Genomic DNA, 13,446 nt, shown 5'->3' on the forward strand with positions numbered 1-13,446 from the left:
CAGCCTAGTGAGAGGGTGGGACCCCTTGTTCAAGACTTGGATTCAATACTTGAAAGAACAACCTTTCTCCTATCCCTAAATCGAGTAGGCGTGAACTTCGTCTTGCACCCTATGTCCCCAGCTATCTATTTGGTTTTACCCCTGAAATGAGAGTCTTATTGAGCCGGCATTGTTGAGCTAACCCTCAACTATGCAAATCTAAGGGCAATCTTGAATAAACAGGAGTTCATAGTTAGCTCATGATTAAGATCGAGTTACCTAGGTCATCTAGGTGAAATAGTCAGTCTTAAATAGTAAACAACGTTATACAGTAAGAATGACTTATTTCTTGGTCTTGATCTTATGCAAATTCATTGAATAGGATGCCCCCACTCCTCATGTCATAACATGTACGAATTAGGATCACATCGTATGTAGCACTTTACAACTCTTTGTAACAACTACAGAGTAGGCCGCATCCAATGGTGTTACCAGAATAAGATACCCAACCTTATTCATGTACCATAGATCATTTTGACTATTTACTCGAACATGATCCACTCTTATGTCTCCACATAAAGTTCAAGTACTCATACAATAGTCATGGGTCTTAGTTTATTAGATTTAGACTTTCATACAATTTAGGAGATCAATAACAAGTATATTGATAATAGAAAATATTTATTATTTTATAAGCTGTGAATTTTAGACATAAAACCCAACAGTTTTAAGAGTCATACCAATTTTTTATTCATAAAAAACAACATCACGACTGATGAAACATCTTTCTTTTCCCTTATCTAAACTCTACAATCTATAAATTTTCACTCCATGTGGATAGCCCAAGAAAGTACACTTCTCAGTTTGATGGTCTAACTTTCCTTGTCTTGAATGAGCATATGCCAAACATTTGAATATTAAACTGCTTGGATAGATCCGAAGGATAACTATGCCACATTTCAAAAGAAGTTTTATAATCCACTATAGATGAAGGACATCTATTAATTAAGTATGCAACAACTACTACAGCTTCTCCTTATAATCTTTTGTCTAGATTGGCACTAGACAATAAACATCTAACTCATTCTAATGGTATCTTGTTCATGCGCTTTACAAATCCATTTTCTTGTGGAGTTCCTTTGACAGTGAGATGTCTTTCAATGCCATTTTTGTCACGCATGTCCTTGAATTGAGAAATTAAAAATTCAAGTTTATTGTCAATAAGAATACATTTTAGTTTTCTCTTAGCTTTGTTTTCGATGATAACCTTCCAATATTGAAATTTTTTAAAGGTCTCATCCTTAGTCTTTAGAGAATACACCCACATTCTTCTTGAATAATCATCCAATATTGATAAGAAGTACTTGACACCACCAACAGTAGCTGTCTTTTCAGGCTCCCATAAATGTACATGTACATAGTCTAGTATTCTAGTGGAAGAATATTTGCCCTTTTTAATGAGACTTTTGTGGTTTTGCCATAGATACAATGCTCACATGTTCCTAAAGACCCAAAATAGATGAAGATCCAATAAGACCTTGCTTCTTTAACTCAGTAACTCCCCTTTCACTTACATGCCCTAACCTTGAATGCCATAATTCAACATTCTTCTAATCATCTCGTGAGGCAATAGTTGTAGTTCCAAGGATAATTGTTCCTTCAAGGACATATATTCCATTGAACAACCTTCCTTTAAGCTTGATCATAGCTCATTTGATAATTTTCATCACTCCATTTTTTACTTTACATGTGTATCCGATTTTGTCAAACACTCCTAGTAATAAGATACTTCTTTTCAAATTCAGTACATATTTAACTTTCAGAATCACTCTTACTTGATTATCAAACATTTTTACTTGGACCAAGCCTATTCCTTTGATCTTGCATTCACAGTGATTTCCAAGAAGAACAATTCCATTGCCCAAAGGTGCAAACTCTTGAAACCAGTCTCGATTGGGTGTCATATGGAAGGATCACCCAGGGTTCATTATCCAATCAGAAGTTCCTATTCCAGACAAACACTCTGAAGCCATCAACACTTCTGCAGACTCGTATCCCTCAATTGCATTTGCATTGTTACTTTCTTTTCCTTTCTTATTTTCAGATTTTCTTTTGTTTTGCTGCTCTAAACAATTTCTACAGATGTGCCATTCTTTATGATAGTAGAAGCACTTTTTAACCTTAGTTTAAGATTTTGATCTACCTCGGTTAGCTTCAGATTTGCCTTTACTACTGCTCCTTTTGCTTCCTTTCTTTTCAGATTTCCCCTTAGTGAAGTGAGCTTCTCCATCTCTTGAATTTGGCTTCTTAGATTCCAAGTCATGGGACCTTAGAGCATTGGATACAATTTCTATAGTTAGACTATTCCGGCCATACTTAATAGCATTTTTAATCTCATTATAAGTATCAGGAAGAGAATTAAGAAGTATTATGGCTTTATTCTCATCACCTAACTTTTCATCAATATTACACAGATCAATTGTAATCCTATTAAATTCATCCAGGTTTTGTTCCAAATTTCTAGAGGTATCCATTTTAAAGCCAAAGAATCTTTTCTTCAGGTAGAATTTATTGGTTAAGAACTTAGTTAGATAAATTTCATCTAATTTAGCCCATATTTCCTTTGATCTATCATATGATTATTTACATGAGGAGTACATTATTGGCGAGATACAAAATGATTATGTTGTAAGCGATCTCCTTCATCTCCAGATAATATTCTTCAATCATCTGTTCAGGTTTATCATTAGACTCGACAAGTGCTCTGGCCACCTTCTGTTGGACTAATAACACATTCATCTTCTTTTTTCACAACGAGAAATCCCTTTTTCCATTGAACCTCTCCACCACGAACTTAGTTGTCATTTTAACTTGAAGGCTCAAGGACAAACCACGAGGAAAAATAAAAATAAGTAGTATGCTCTTGGCTCTGATACCAATTGTTGAAGAAATCTCTATCGAGCAATTCAAAGACTTCCACATAAATTTATAGAGATATTTGAGCAACCAATTCAAGATACAAATAAGAGAAGAGGAGAAGAACACCAACAATTATAGTGGTTTGGTCATAACAGATCTACGTCCACTGTAGTCAATGTTATTGGGTGTATTCAGTAGCTATATTTTCAGATACAAGAAGAAAAAGATGAAGGCGACAATACAGAGATAAATCCTACCTTAAAGACTCAAGCAACCAACAACTTCACTCTCTATGAAGCCTTTCAGCAAACTCTACTAATCTCTCTATCAGCTCACCTTCGATCACTCCATTTTCCAAGAAGGATTGATGAGAATATCAATACTCTTTAATTACAGAGCTTCTCCCCTTACTCACGCTTTTATCAATCTTAAATTTGCTACACTCTTCTACCCCTTTTAAAAGGAACCCACCTTACTTATACTCATTCTTAACAAGACGGTGAAGATGGCATGCCTTCTTCTTTCAACTAAAAAAGCCCATCGACCCATGATGAAATCACCAGCTTGATAGATTCTAATAGAATTTGTTACCTGGCACGTGAATAGTCTCAAACTACCAATTAGTAAATTTTGTGATTGTTTAATAAAAGAGTGTAAAACAAGATTAAGCTGAGACATTTTTTCTTCTCGGAGTTCCAGGTGTCAACTTGGGTCCGACTCGATTTTTGAGACTTGCTCCAATGTGCCTCCTCTCAATATCTTGTGGGCTTGGGCCCTCCTGTAGGCGTTAGGCCTTGTCTCGAGCAATTCTCAACAAAATCAATCTCATAAGAATGAAGATATCGATATCGATAATCATTTTTTAAATATATTATAAAAAAATATGCACAGATATATTTAGTACAATAAATAGAGTAGGCAACGATGATAAGAAAAGTAGCATAAGTCTAGTTTTCATATTCATAGATAAACGTTTCATATTTTTAGATGAACTAAAATAATTATTTAAGTTCATATTGGAAAACGAAGAAGTTCATATATATTTATATATATATTAAACTTTTTCTATTGGTATTTTGATTTGATTTGATTTTTTATTTTTTTTTTTGTCTTCAATTTTTGTTTATATGTGTGTGTATAAATTTGAAAACACGAAAACACGATATCTGTTTAATATTATAAAAATAGGAGTTGACCTTTCAATGTGACATCGAACCGTTCAAATTGCCTGGGACCTCAGACTTGCGCTTTCCTTAATACACACATGGAAATATTGGCAAAATGTAATTAATTATCTATTTTTGCAGAGGTTTATCAGCTAGTTTTTTGTTTTTTGTTTTTTTTCTTTCTTTTAACTGTTTTGTAAATTTATTTAAGTAATACTTGCATATATTTCAAGATCTATCAATATTTATTCATTATCTTTTATCACTCACATAAAAAAAATTTAAATATTTTAAAAAAGAAATAAAAAGAATTTGTCATATGATAAATTATGATAAAATAATTTGATGGATACATAAAGATGTATTGTTCGAGATGTATTTAAATATTTTTTAATTTGTTTAAAAAAAAAACAAATATAGTACAAATGGGTGAAGATTAATCTTTTTTTAGTTCATGAGAAGTTGCAAAACATAATATGTTTACAAACTTAACAATTTACTACTATTAGTCAATAGTAAGCGTGAATATTCAAATATCTTTGATACGTGATGAACGTATAAGGGGTCATTTGTTTTATAGGCATTCTAGATTTTTATGAAGTGAGCATGTAGATTACCATATTTATTTTGCAGTATTGTGAGATGTCTCGACATCTGAAGAATTCCGAACAGAGGACATTGGGTTTTCCAGATTTCCGAAAGGAGGCATCCCCATTTTACCCTTTTGTCTTTCAATTTTATTTTATTTTACACATGTATTGATCTTCATTTGCATTATGTAATTAAATAAATATCGTCAATAATGTATATCATATATTTTTAAACATATCATAATTTTAATTATTTTTTTAGCAATATATTTAAATTAATATTTATTTTATAAAAATCTTAAATTATGATATATTATTTGTTGGAAAAAATAACATATAAAAATAATATAAATTGTGTTAATTTTTAAAGAAATTCAAATTGATTAAACGAATATGTTATATAAATTCAAATTATATCAAATTAATTATAAAGTAATAAAGTAAGGACATTTTTTTGGAATTTTGTGTAAATTTTAAGACATCCCCGAGTAGAGATCTTACGAAAAAAACACAATTATCAAAATATTCTCAGATATCTGCAAAAGCATTCTTACAAAACAAACATGGTAATTAAAGATGTTGGACATATATAATTCATAATATATATAATTTTGGACATCTAAGATTCCAGTTATTACATTCCTAAAAAACAAAGGACTCTAAAGGATTTGTCGAGTTGAGTCATACACAAATAAAAAATGAATATATATTTTTAGAAATATAGACATGAATATGTCACATACTTATTTGAATTGATTAGAGAAAAAAATATTTTTTAAAATATTTTTTATTTAAATCATTTTAATAAAAACTATTCAAAATACATTTTGAAAGTGTATCAAGAGTTATTTCGAGGGATTGTCAAACGCTTTATTTTTATTTTTCTAAAACGACTTATTTTCAAAATTAAGCAATTAAATAGTTAAACCAAATACATTTTAAATCTAAATTAGATTACAAATTTAGTACCTATAGTCGGAGGAAAATTCAAATCGAGTCCATGTTGGTTTTAAAAGTTACAGTTTTCTTCCTATAGTTTGATGAAATATCATTAATCATTTTTATAGTCGGATGAAACCCGTGTAATTAAGAAGAAAAAGGGTTATTTTCAACAAAAATCCACACCTTTTTTTTCCTCTCTAAAAACGGACATAATTTTCTATCATGGCAACTCCTCATTTCATAAATTAAATCACAAATTTAGCCTCTATCAATAAAGTCCTGTTTTACACATTGAGTTCAACTATTTCGAAGATGAAAGTCGAACTATCGATGTTAAAGAATAATAAATAATATATTATCTACTATAAACCATATTCTAATATAAAACAAAGTGAAGTTTTTTTTCCTTATTTTGTCAGGTTAGTCATGGTTTTTAAATTGAATAACATTTATGAAGTAGGGGTGTTAGTGTAAGAAATTAATAGGAAGAGAAAGGGGCGAAAAAGGAATTTTGTAAAAAAAAAAAAGGGTAAGAAAAGAAGGGAGGAGGGGGACAGAAGAAAACAGGGAAGAGGTGTTGGGGGGGACAGAAAAGCGCCACTTTCAAGTTCCTTTGCCGGCTTCTCACTCTTCACTTCTGACCCTTTCCTTCATTTGTTTCTTTTAATTCTCCCCCATTCCACCTTCCACCCCCCATCATTACCCCTTTTTTTAATCTTCTCTCTCTCTCTCTCTACTTAATTACTTATTCATTTTTAATTTTTTTAAATGAATAATAATTAATACCTATTTTTAAATTGAATTATTATTTAAAAAATGAAAGAAAGAAAGAGGAGTGAGATTGGGCAGAGTTGGTCGCCGCACCGGCATGGCATCATGACCTCAGCTGGGTCCGGTTTCCCACGCGACGGCCTCTTTTGCTTTCATCCTTTCCTTCCAAAACCCATGAGGCCATGACCTATTAGCTTACAAAACCTTGTAGTTTTATCACGCCCTGCTTCTTCTTCCTCCTTACTGGTTACTTCTCATAAACTCCCATTTTGAAGATTGCTGGGTTTTGTGGCGACAGGACCGGGGTGGTGGGGGACCCAATGCCGGCTTCATCTCCCTAATTTTTCTAATGGGCTGGAGGGAGGCCCAATTGTAAAGGCTTGGGATTTAGCTTGGAAAGGAATACGGTGACAAGGCAGGGAGCTGAGAGACAGTGACCACTGACATCCACATCAATACCAAATTGGGCTTTTTCTCTCTTCTGATTTTCAACAGTCAATTAAACCACCAACAGCCACAGCCACAGCTACAGCCACACACTCTGGGGACCACTTACTTATCACACGTTTCTCTCTCACGTGTGCAATATAACTTCCTTGTCTCACTCTAACTCTACCTCAAACTCCTCTGCTTTTCTTTTCGTGATGTTTGGATATTATTATCTATGGTAGGATGCATACCATCTTAGTCAATGCTACAAATAATGAAAGAAGACGATTATAAAATAGTAAACAACATAAACAATTAAGATTTTTAAATAGTTTTACCCCACCCAAATGTAAGTTCTAATATTTGATAAGTTCAACTATTTTAATAGGAGTCTCAAACATTGAGTGGACTACAATAGTCCATTCTATTCAAAGTAAATTGAGACCTAAATACTCATTTATGGCATGTTTGAAGTTAAGGGTACTCAAATAACTCGACAACTTGAACCATCCGAATTACCCAATCCAAATTATAAGGGTTGGGTTGGGTTGGATTTATTTTAATTTTGGGTTTGAATTTTTTTATGTTTTTTTCTAGGTTGAATTGGGCTTGGGTTGAACCCACCCAGTCCGAAGTTCTAATATTATTAAAAAACATTTTTATTATAACTATAAATATTATAACTTATATATATTGTTGTGATGTTTGCTTGACGTTTGTAATAAATATATTGGATTTTGATATTTAATATTTGAGTTTTAGTGAAATTTTATTTATTAATATGTGTTATAGATAAATTTAGGTATTTTAAGTTCATAAAAAATGTACTAAAAAAAAGAAAAAAAACACATGACAACTCAACCAAATCCAATCCAAATTTTAAGGGTTGGGTTGGAGACCAACTTGAAATTCCCTTGATCTAACCCAATCCAACCTATGTACACTCCTATTTGAAACGAAACCTTATAATTTTGAGGTATTTCAATTCATAACAGATTTAAAATGAATTCTATTGTTTGCTGTGGCCAAAAAAGAGAATGATTTTGAAATTCGAAATGATTTAAAATCCCGTTTTTACTTTAAAAACTTTTTTAATTAAAATGTCAAATTTTACATAGATTTCATAGAATGTAAAAGTAAATTACTTATTTAATCTTGTCATACAAATTTTGACACGTTATAGTTAACTGTTTATATTAATAAATTCTTAACTTTATTTTCTTTATCCGATACAATTCAAACACAAAAATTTGAATACATTTATTTCAAAAGTTTTTCGTTTCAAACAAAATATTTAATTTCAAATCATAAGATTTAAGATCATTTCTTAAACATACTTGAATAAATCAATGGAGGATTAATCTATCTAACTAAACCACATTTTATTTTATAACCCATTATCTTTTTATTATTGTATTTACTATTATTAAATATAAAATCTTCTTTATCCTCAATAATATTTCTTAACCGGAGCTACATATAACCAATTTGATGCCTTGATTTATAAATTAGAACAACCAGAGATGTCTAAAATAATAATAATAATAATAATAATAATAATAACTAAAAAGGAAAAGTATAATTACACTTAAATCATTTTCTTAATCCACTTTATACTATCTATTTCTTTTCCTTTTCAAAAGAAAATTAATTCTTGTCATTAATTTTCAAATTGATTTTCAAAATTGAATAATTTTCACGTCAACACTTAAATTCCAACACTTATACTTCAAATCCAAAATTTCAAAAATGTCCTCCAATAACAAAATTGCTGAAAATATATAAAAAGTGAAAATTTGGGGTGTTACATTCTTCCCCCTTAAAGAACTTTCGTCCTGGGAAGTTCATTTCTGGGAAAAAAAAAAAAACTCTTGCATAGGGATAACGAAACATACATGGTCTCTTATACTAACTAAGCATAGAAAAGAAGGCAGGCAAACATAGTCTCGAACAAACCTAGAGTGTCAAGGTCTAAAATGTAAATTTATCTATCACTACAGTGTCCGACCTCCCCACCTCATGTCAGGTTGTGGCACTGTTCTTGTTCCATTACTATTGTCCACTTGAACCCACCTGATCTTGATCTGAAGGTTGGTCCCTACCATCTGTAGTGCTCCTACTAGAGGACTCATATGCCATATGCCCTTTCTGTCCACAACGATAACACACCCCTACTCCAGCCAAGCAACGACCCCAGTGACACTTTCCACATGAGTTAGCTTTTCCTCTTTAATAATTACAGGTTTCTTTTACTGAGATTCAGAAGTCTTCTGGTCTGCTTTCCTTTTCTGACCTGTGGAGGTCCCAATCCCGAGCGATCTCCTGTCATCCTCTCCCACCTAGAGTCAGCATCAATCCTCACGGCGGTCCGTAGTACCGCAACGTACGTCTTAAGGTCCAAGGCATGTACCATGCCTCGCAGTCCGCTCCTCAGACCCTGGATGAATCTCTCAGTCCTTGCTGCCTCGGTGGCTACTAGTTCAGGAGTGAAGTGAGACAACTTATCGAATTCCTGTTCATACTTCTCCATTGACATAACTCCTTGTTTCAAGTTCAAGAATTCTGCCTGCTTGTTGTACCGGGTGTTGGCCGAAAAATACTTCTCATAAAAGCGCTCCTTGAACTGCTCCCAGGTTGTAAGCTTCTCACCGGTATCAATCATCTTCTCTACTGAACACCACCAGATTTCCACGTTACCAGTCAACATGAAAACTGTGCATTGAAGCTTGTGCTCTTCCGGACACCTCATAAAACGGAATATCGTCTCAATAGATGACAACCACATCTTTGCTTTGGTGGGGTCTCCTAACGATCCATCAAAGGAGCGAGGGTCATACTTCCTGAAATCCCTCAGATGTTTAGCCTCAAGAGACAAGCCCTGCATGTCTCTATTCTGCGGTCGGGTCTGCTGTAACTGCTCGGGTGGCATTGGTTCCTCCTGAGCCTGGGTCTGGGCAGTCTGTTCTACCATCGCGCTACGGATTAACTCTTGCAGTTTCCCCATTAGGGAGGATGCAACAACTTCACTAATTCTGGCTTCCATTGCCTTCTCATCGACTTGGGCCATAGGTGGATTTGAAGCTATCGGGACAGTCTGGTTTCTCTAAGCTTCTTCTTACTGCACCCCTTCTCTAACTGTCTTTCTTGTTCCAGGTTTAGGTGCCATGTCCAGTCATGAACTCATACATTAACTATCTCTGAGTCTTTCTCAGAAATCAAGCATTTAAAACACTACATCATTATTCTCACATATGCATTGAAACTTTTATTAGTTGGACGTACCTGGCGATGACGAGGGATCCGTTACTGAGCCATAGGGACTATCTAGACTTACGTAGTATATCAGTCTACAGAACCCAAAACATGGGCTGTAATACCAACTATAACGACCTGACTCCCTAGGACTTAAGTTAGGCCGTTACTAAACACATGCATGTGTGAAACTTAAAACGACACTCTGTTGTGGTGAAATAAATGCTAATTAAATAAGGTAAATTTAAAAGACTTATGCATTTAATTTCAAATATTAAAAAAAAACAACGGTAGGGTATATGATAATAAATAATTCAAGAAGCGATTCTAAATAGTAAGTTTTAAACATCAACACTGAAAGCTAAGAAAAACATGAAAAAAAGTTAAAATCTCATGAGCGGAAGCATAAAACTGGTCCCAGTAGCTCGATCACGGATTCCGCCTGTCACTCGCCAATGCGTCCCTACTCTTACCTGAAACATAAACATGAGAAAGGATGAGTATAAAAATACTCAGTAAGTAACCCTACTACTGGGGTCAGATTAGGCATTTATGTCCTCTAGATGCAAACCTTGGTGGAACATATAAACTGTCCTAGTCCTCCTGGGACTCATACATACATGAAAAGCTAATCTCTATCCTACTGTAGCTAAATATGCCTACTACCTCTAGTAAGTCCCGTAGGACCCACAACCTCTGGTGAATCCCGAAGGAAACACAATCTCTTACATACACATGATTATGCATACACCTCTTTCGTATACACATAACCCACTTAATGTGTACCTCTTTCGTACACATGATTACGTATACACCTCTTTCGTATACACATAACCCACTTAATGTGTACCTCTTTCATACACATGGTTATGTATACACCTCTTTCGTATACACATTACCCACTTAATGTGTACCTCTTTCGTACACATGGTTATGTATACACCTCTTTCGTATACACATAACCCACTTAATGTGTACTTTTTTCGTACACAGGGTTACGTATACACCTCTTTCGTATACACATAACCCACTAAAGGTGTACCTCTTTTGTACACCTGGTTAAGTATACACCACTTTCGTATACACATAACTCACTGAGTATGTACCTCTTTTGTACACCCCAGATCCTCTCTATAAATGTAGGAATACGTACCTCTTTCGTACACATGGTTATGTATACACCTCTTTCGTATACATGTAACCCACTGAGCGTGCACCTCTTACGTACACCCTAGTACCCTCTAGGTGTGCATCACTTTGATACACACCAACCCCAGTACATTTCTTTCATGTACTAGCGCCCTTGGACATGCATCGATTTCATGCAATCACATAGTCTGGACAGGAAAAGATATTGCATCTAACTTCATATTACATATAACGTTCACATGATTATGAATCCTCTAAAATCTCCTGATCCAGGTCATGTTAATTAACCTCAATATACGTAATTAATCTACTATTAATGGACCCATTCTAGTACTTCACTTTCAAGCACGTTACATCAATAAAAGTTCCAACTTTTACCTAACTTTAAGACATTCCAGTGGTAGTGCCGCTTAACTCATATGTTAGGGTCATGCTCAATCGTCCTTTTCATATATTTCATAAAATTCTAAATCATGCTCATACATCAACATGCTTCAGACATACTATCACATACTCATATATCTTTTCTAAACATTTCATTCAATCTCAAAACAAACAAAATTATCTTTGTGACTAGTCTTACAACCCTCAACATAAATCATAAATTTATCAACACAAAGGCGGTTCCAGTAGTAAGATTACTTACCTTGTTGTCAAGATTCACGGCTAATTAGGCAACCAAAATAATACATCAACTCAAGGTAACAGTCCTATCACAAGAATACAACCATTCAATTCCATCCCAAATCCCTAGACCCAAATCCAGAATACCCAAAAAGGCTTACCTAAACAGTCGCCGAAATTTCCCTTCCACGATGCTGAACAGCACCTCAGAAATCTCTCAGAACTTCAATCTAGCCCTAAACGTGATGGGTATCAACCAAACCGAAACCAAAAGTAAAAGGAGCAACAATTTAATCCACGAAATTCACCCAAAATGTGAAAATCTTACAAAAATACTCACTGACAGCAGAGGCACGAAGAAAGGGGTGAACGAACGACGAACGACGGCAGCGGAATGAGCAGGGCGATGCACGGCTAGAGACAACGTTTCAGATCTGGCTTCGCCGACGGGAAGGTTGGTTAGGTCCAGTAGACGGAGGTGGTGATCTGATGCGACGATGGGCTGCTCAGTTGAACGGCGAGGCGAGGCAGCCGGTGGGCGAAGGATGGCTAAAGAGGCCAAAGGCTAGGCTTGGTTCGCACACAAGGGCCGACACAGTTGAACTGAAAGGAAATTGATGGCGGCACAAGCTTCGACTGGCGTCGACGACGACGAATCTAGTACCAGTGGCGGACGTCTGGGCTAGGCATGACGGCTGGTCGCATGATCGGCTGGAGACGCGGTGGGGTCCAAATCTGAGTAGAGAGGGAGGCGACGGCGGAAGGAATTTTTGGGTAGTGAAGGAACGGCTCGCATGAGAAAGTTGGGGATGGGTTCTTTCTTTTTATTTTAAATAATAATAATAATAATAATAATAATAATAACTAAAAAGGAAAAATATAATTACACTTAAATCATTTCCTTAATCCACTTTATACTATTTATTTTTTTTCCTTTTCAAAAGAAAATTAATTCCTGTCATTAATTTTCAAATTGAATTTCAAAATTGAATAATTTTCACGTCAACACTTAAATTCCCACACTTATACTTCAAATCTAAGATTCCAAAAATACCCTCCAATAACAAAATTGTTGAAAATATATAAAAAGTGAAAATTCGGGGTGTTACAATTATTAATTTATTTATGAATATGATTTATGTTTAAAAATTGTATATAATCATATTTTGTAATATTATATAGTTTATAATACATTACATAATACATATTATATTCTTTTAAAAATAAATTGAGATTATAGCATATATATTGTATTTCTAAATATTTTCTTATCTTTATTTATTATAATTCTACCTTTAAAATTTTAAAATTTAAAATTTGGATATAATAATTATTATTTCTTTATAAATGTTGTTTTTAGAATTTATATCATTTAAATCGCATAATCCAAAAGTAATCTGAATTTAAATTATTTGTCAAACACATATTTATTTAATTAAGTGAATCTGAAAATATAAAATAAAATTTATAATCTTTACCAAACAAAACGTTAAATATTCTAACCCACACTAACAAGATAAAACCTACATGCAACTCAAATGTAAACCCTTTGCGTTAATTATTCCCGCGAACAATACATTATATCTTGATTTTGTTATACACAGAAGAAGTGGGAATAATTTCAT

The 13,446-nt window shown here is 33.8% G+C and overlaps 1 protein-coding gene across 7 annotated transcripts; it reads right to left on the bottom strand.

Moving 5' to 3' along the window:
* Window positions 1-5,388: 5,388 nt before the first annotated feature.
* On the bottom strand, window positions 5,389-12,810 carry LOC120074107 (uncharacterized). Of its 7 annotated transcripts, none has more exons than XR_016528108.1 (3): window positions 11,983-12,789; window positions 11,844-11,907; window positions 5,389-7,061 (listed from the first exon to the last, which is right to left on the bottom strand). XR_016528108.1 is itself a non-coding variant. In XM_090311463.1 (3 exons), the coding sequence occupies exon 3, from the start codon at window positions 9,861-9,863 to the stop codon at window positions 9,033-9,035; it is 831 nt and encodes a 276-aa protein (XP_090167589.1). In that variant the 5' UTR covers window positions 9,864-11,907; window positions 11,983-12,057; window positions 12,162-12,810; the 3' UTR covers window positions 8,547-9,032. The 7 variants fall into 7 exon arrangements, 6 of the variants coding, with proteins under 6 accessions (XP_090167589.1, XP_038883052.2, XP_090167590.1 ...); XM_090311463.1 differs by lacking the exon at window positions 5,389-7,061 and having other exon boundaries at window positions 8,547-11,907; window positions 11,983-12,057; window positions 12,162-12,810; XM_039027124.2 differs by lacking the exons at window positions 5,389-7,061; window positions 11,844-11,907 and adding an exon at window positions 8,547-10,521 and having other exon boundaries at window positions 11,983-12,057; window positions 12,150-12,810.
* Between the last annotated feature and the right edge of the window lie 636 nt (window positions 12,811-13,446).

This window comes from Benincasa hispida, chromosome 3 (assembly GCF_027475165.1).
Source record: "Benincasa hispida cultivar pf3 chromosome 3, pf3_genome.v1.1, whole genome shotgun sequence".
Taxonomy (NCBI): Eukaryota; Viridiplantae; Streptophyta; class Magnoliopsida; order Cucurbitales; family Cucurbitaceae; genus Benincasa; species Benincasa hispida.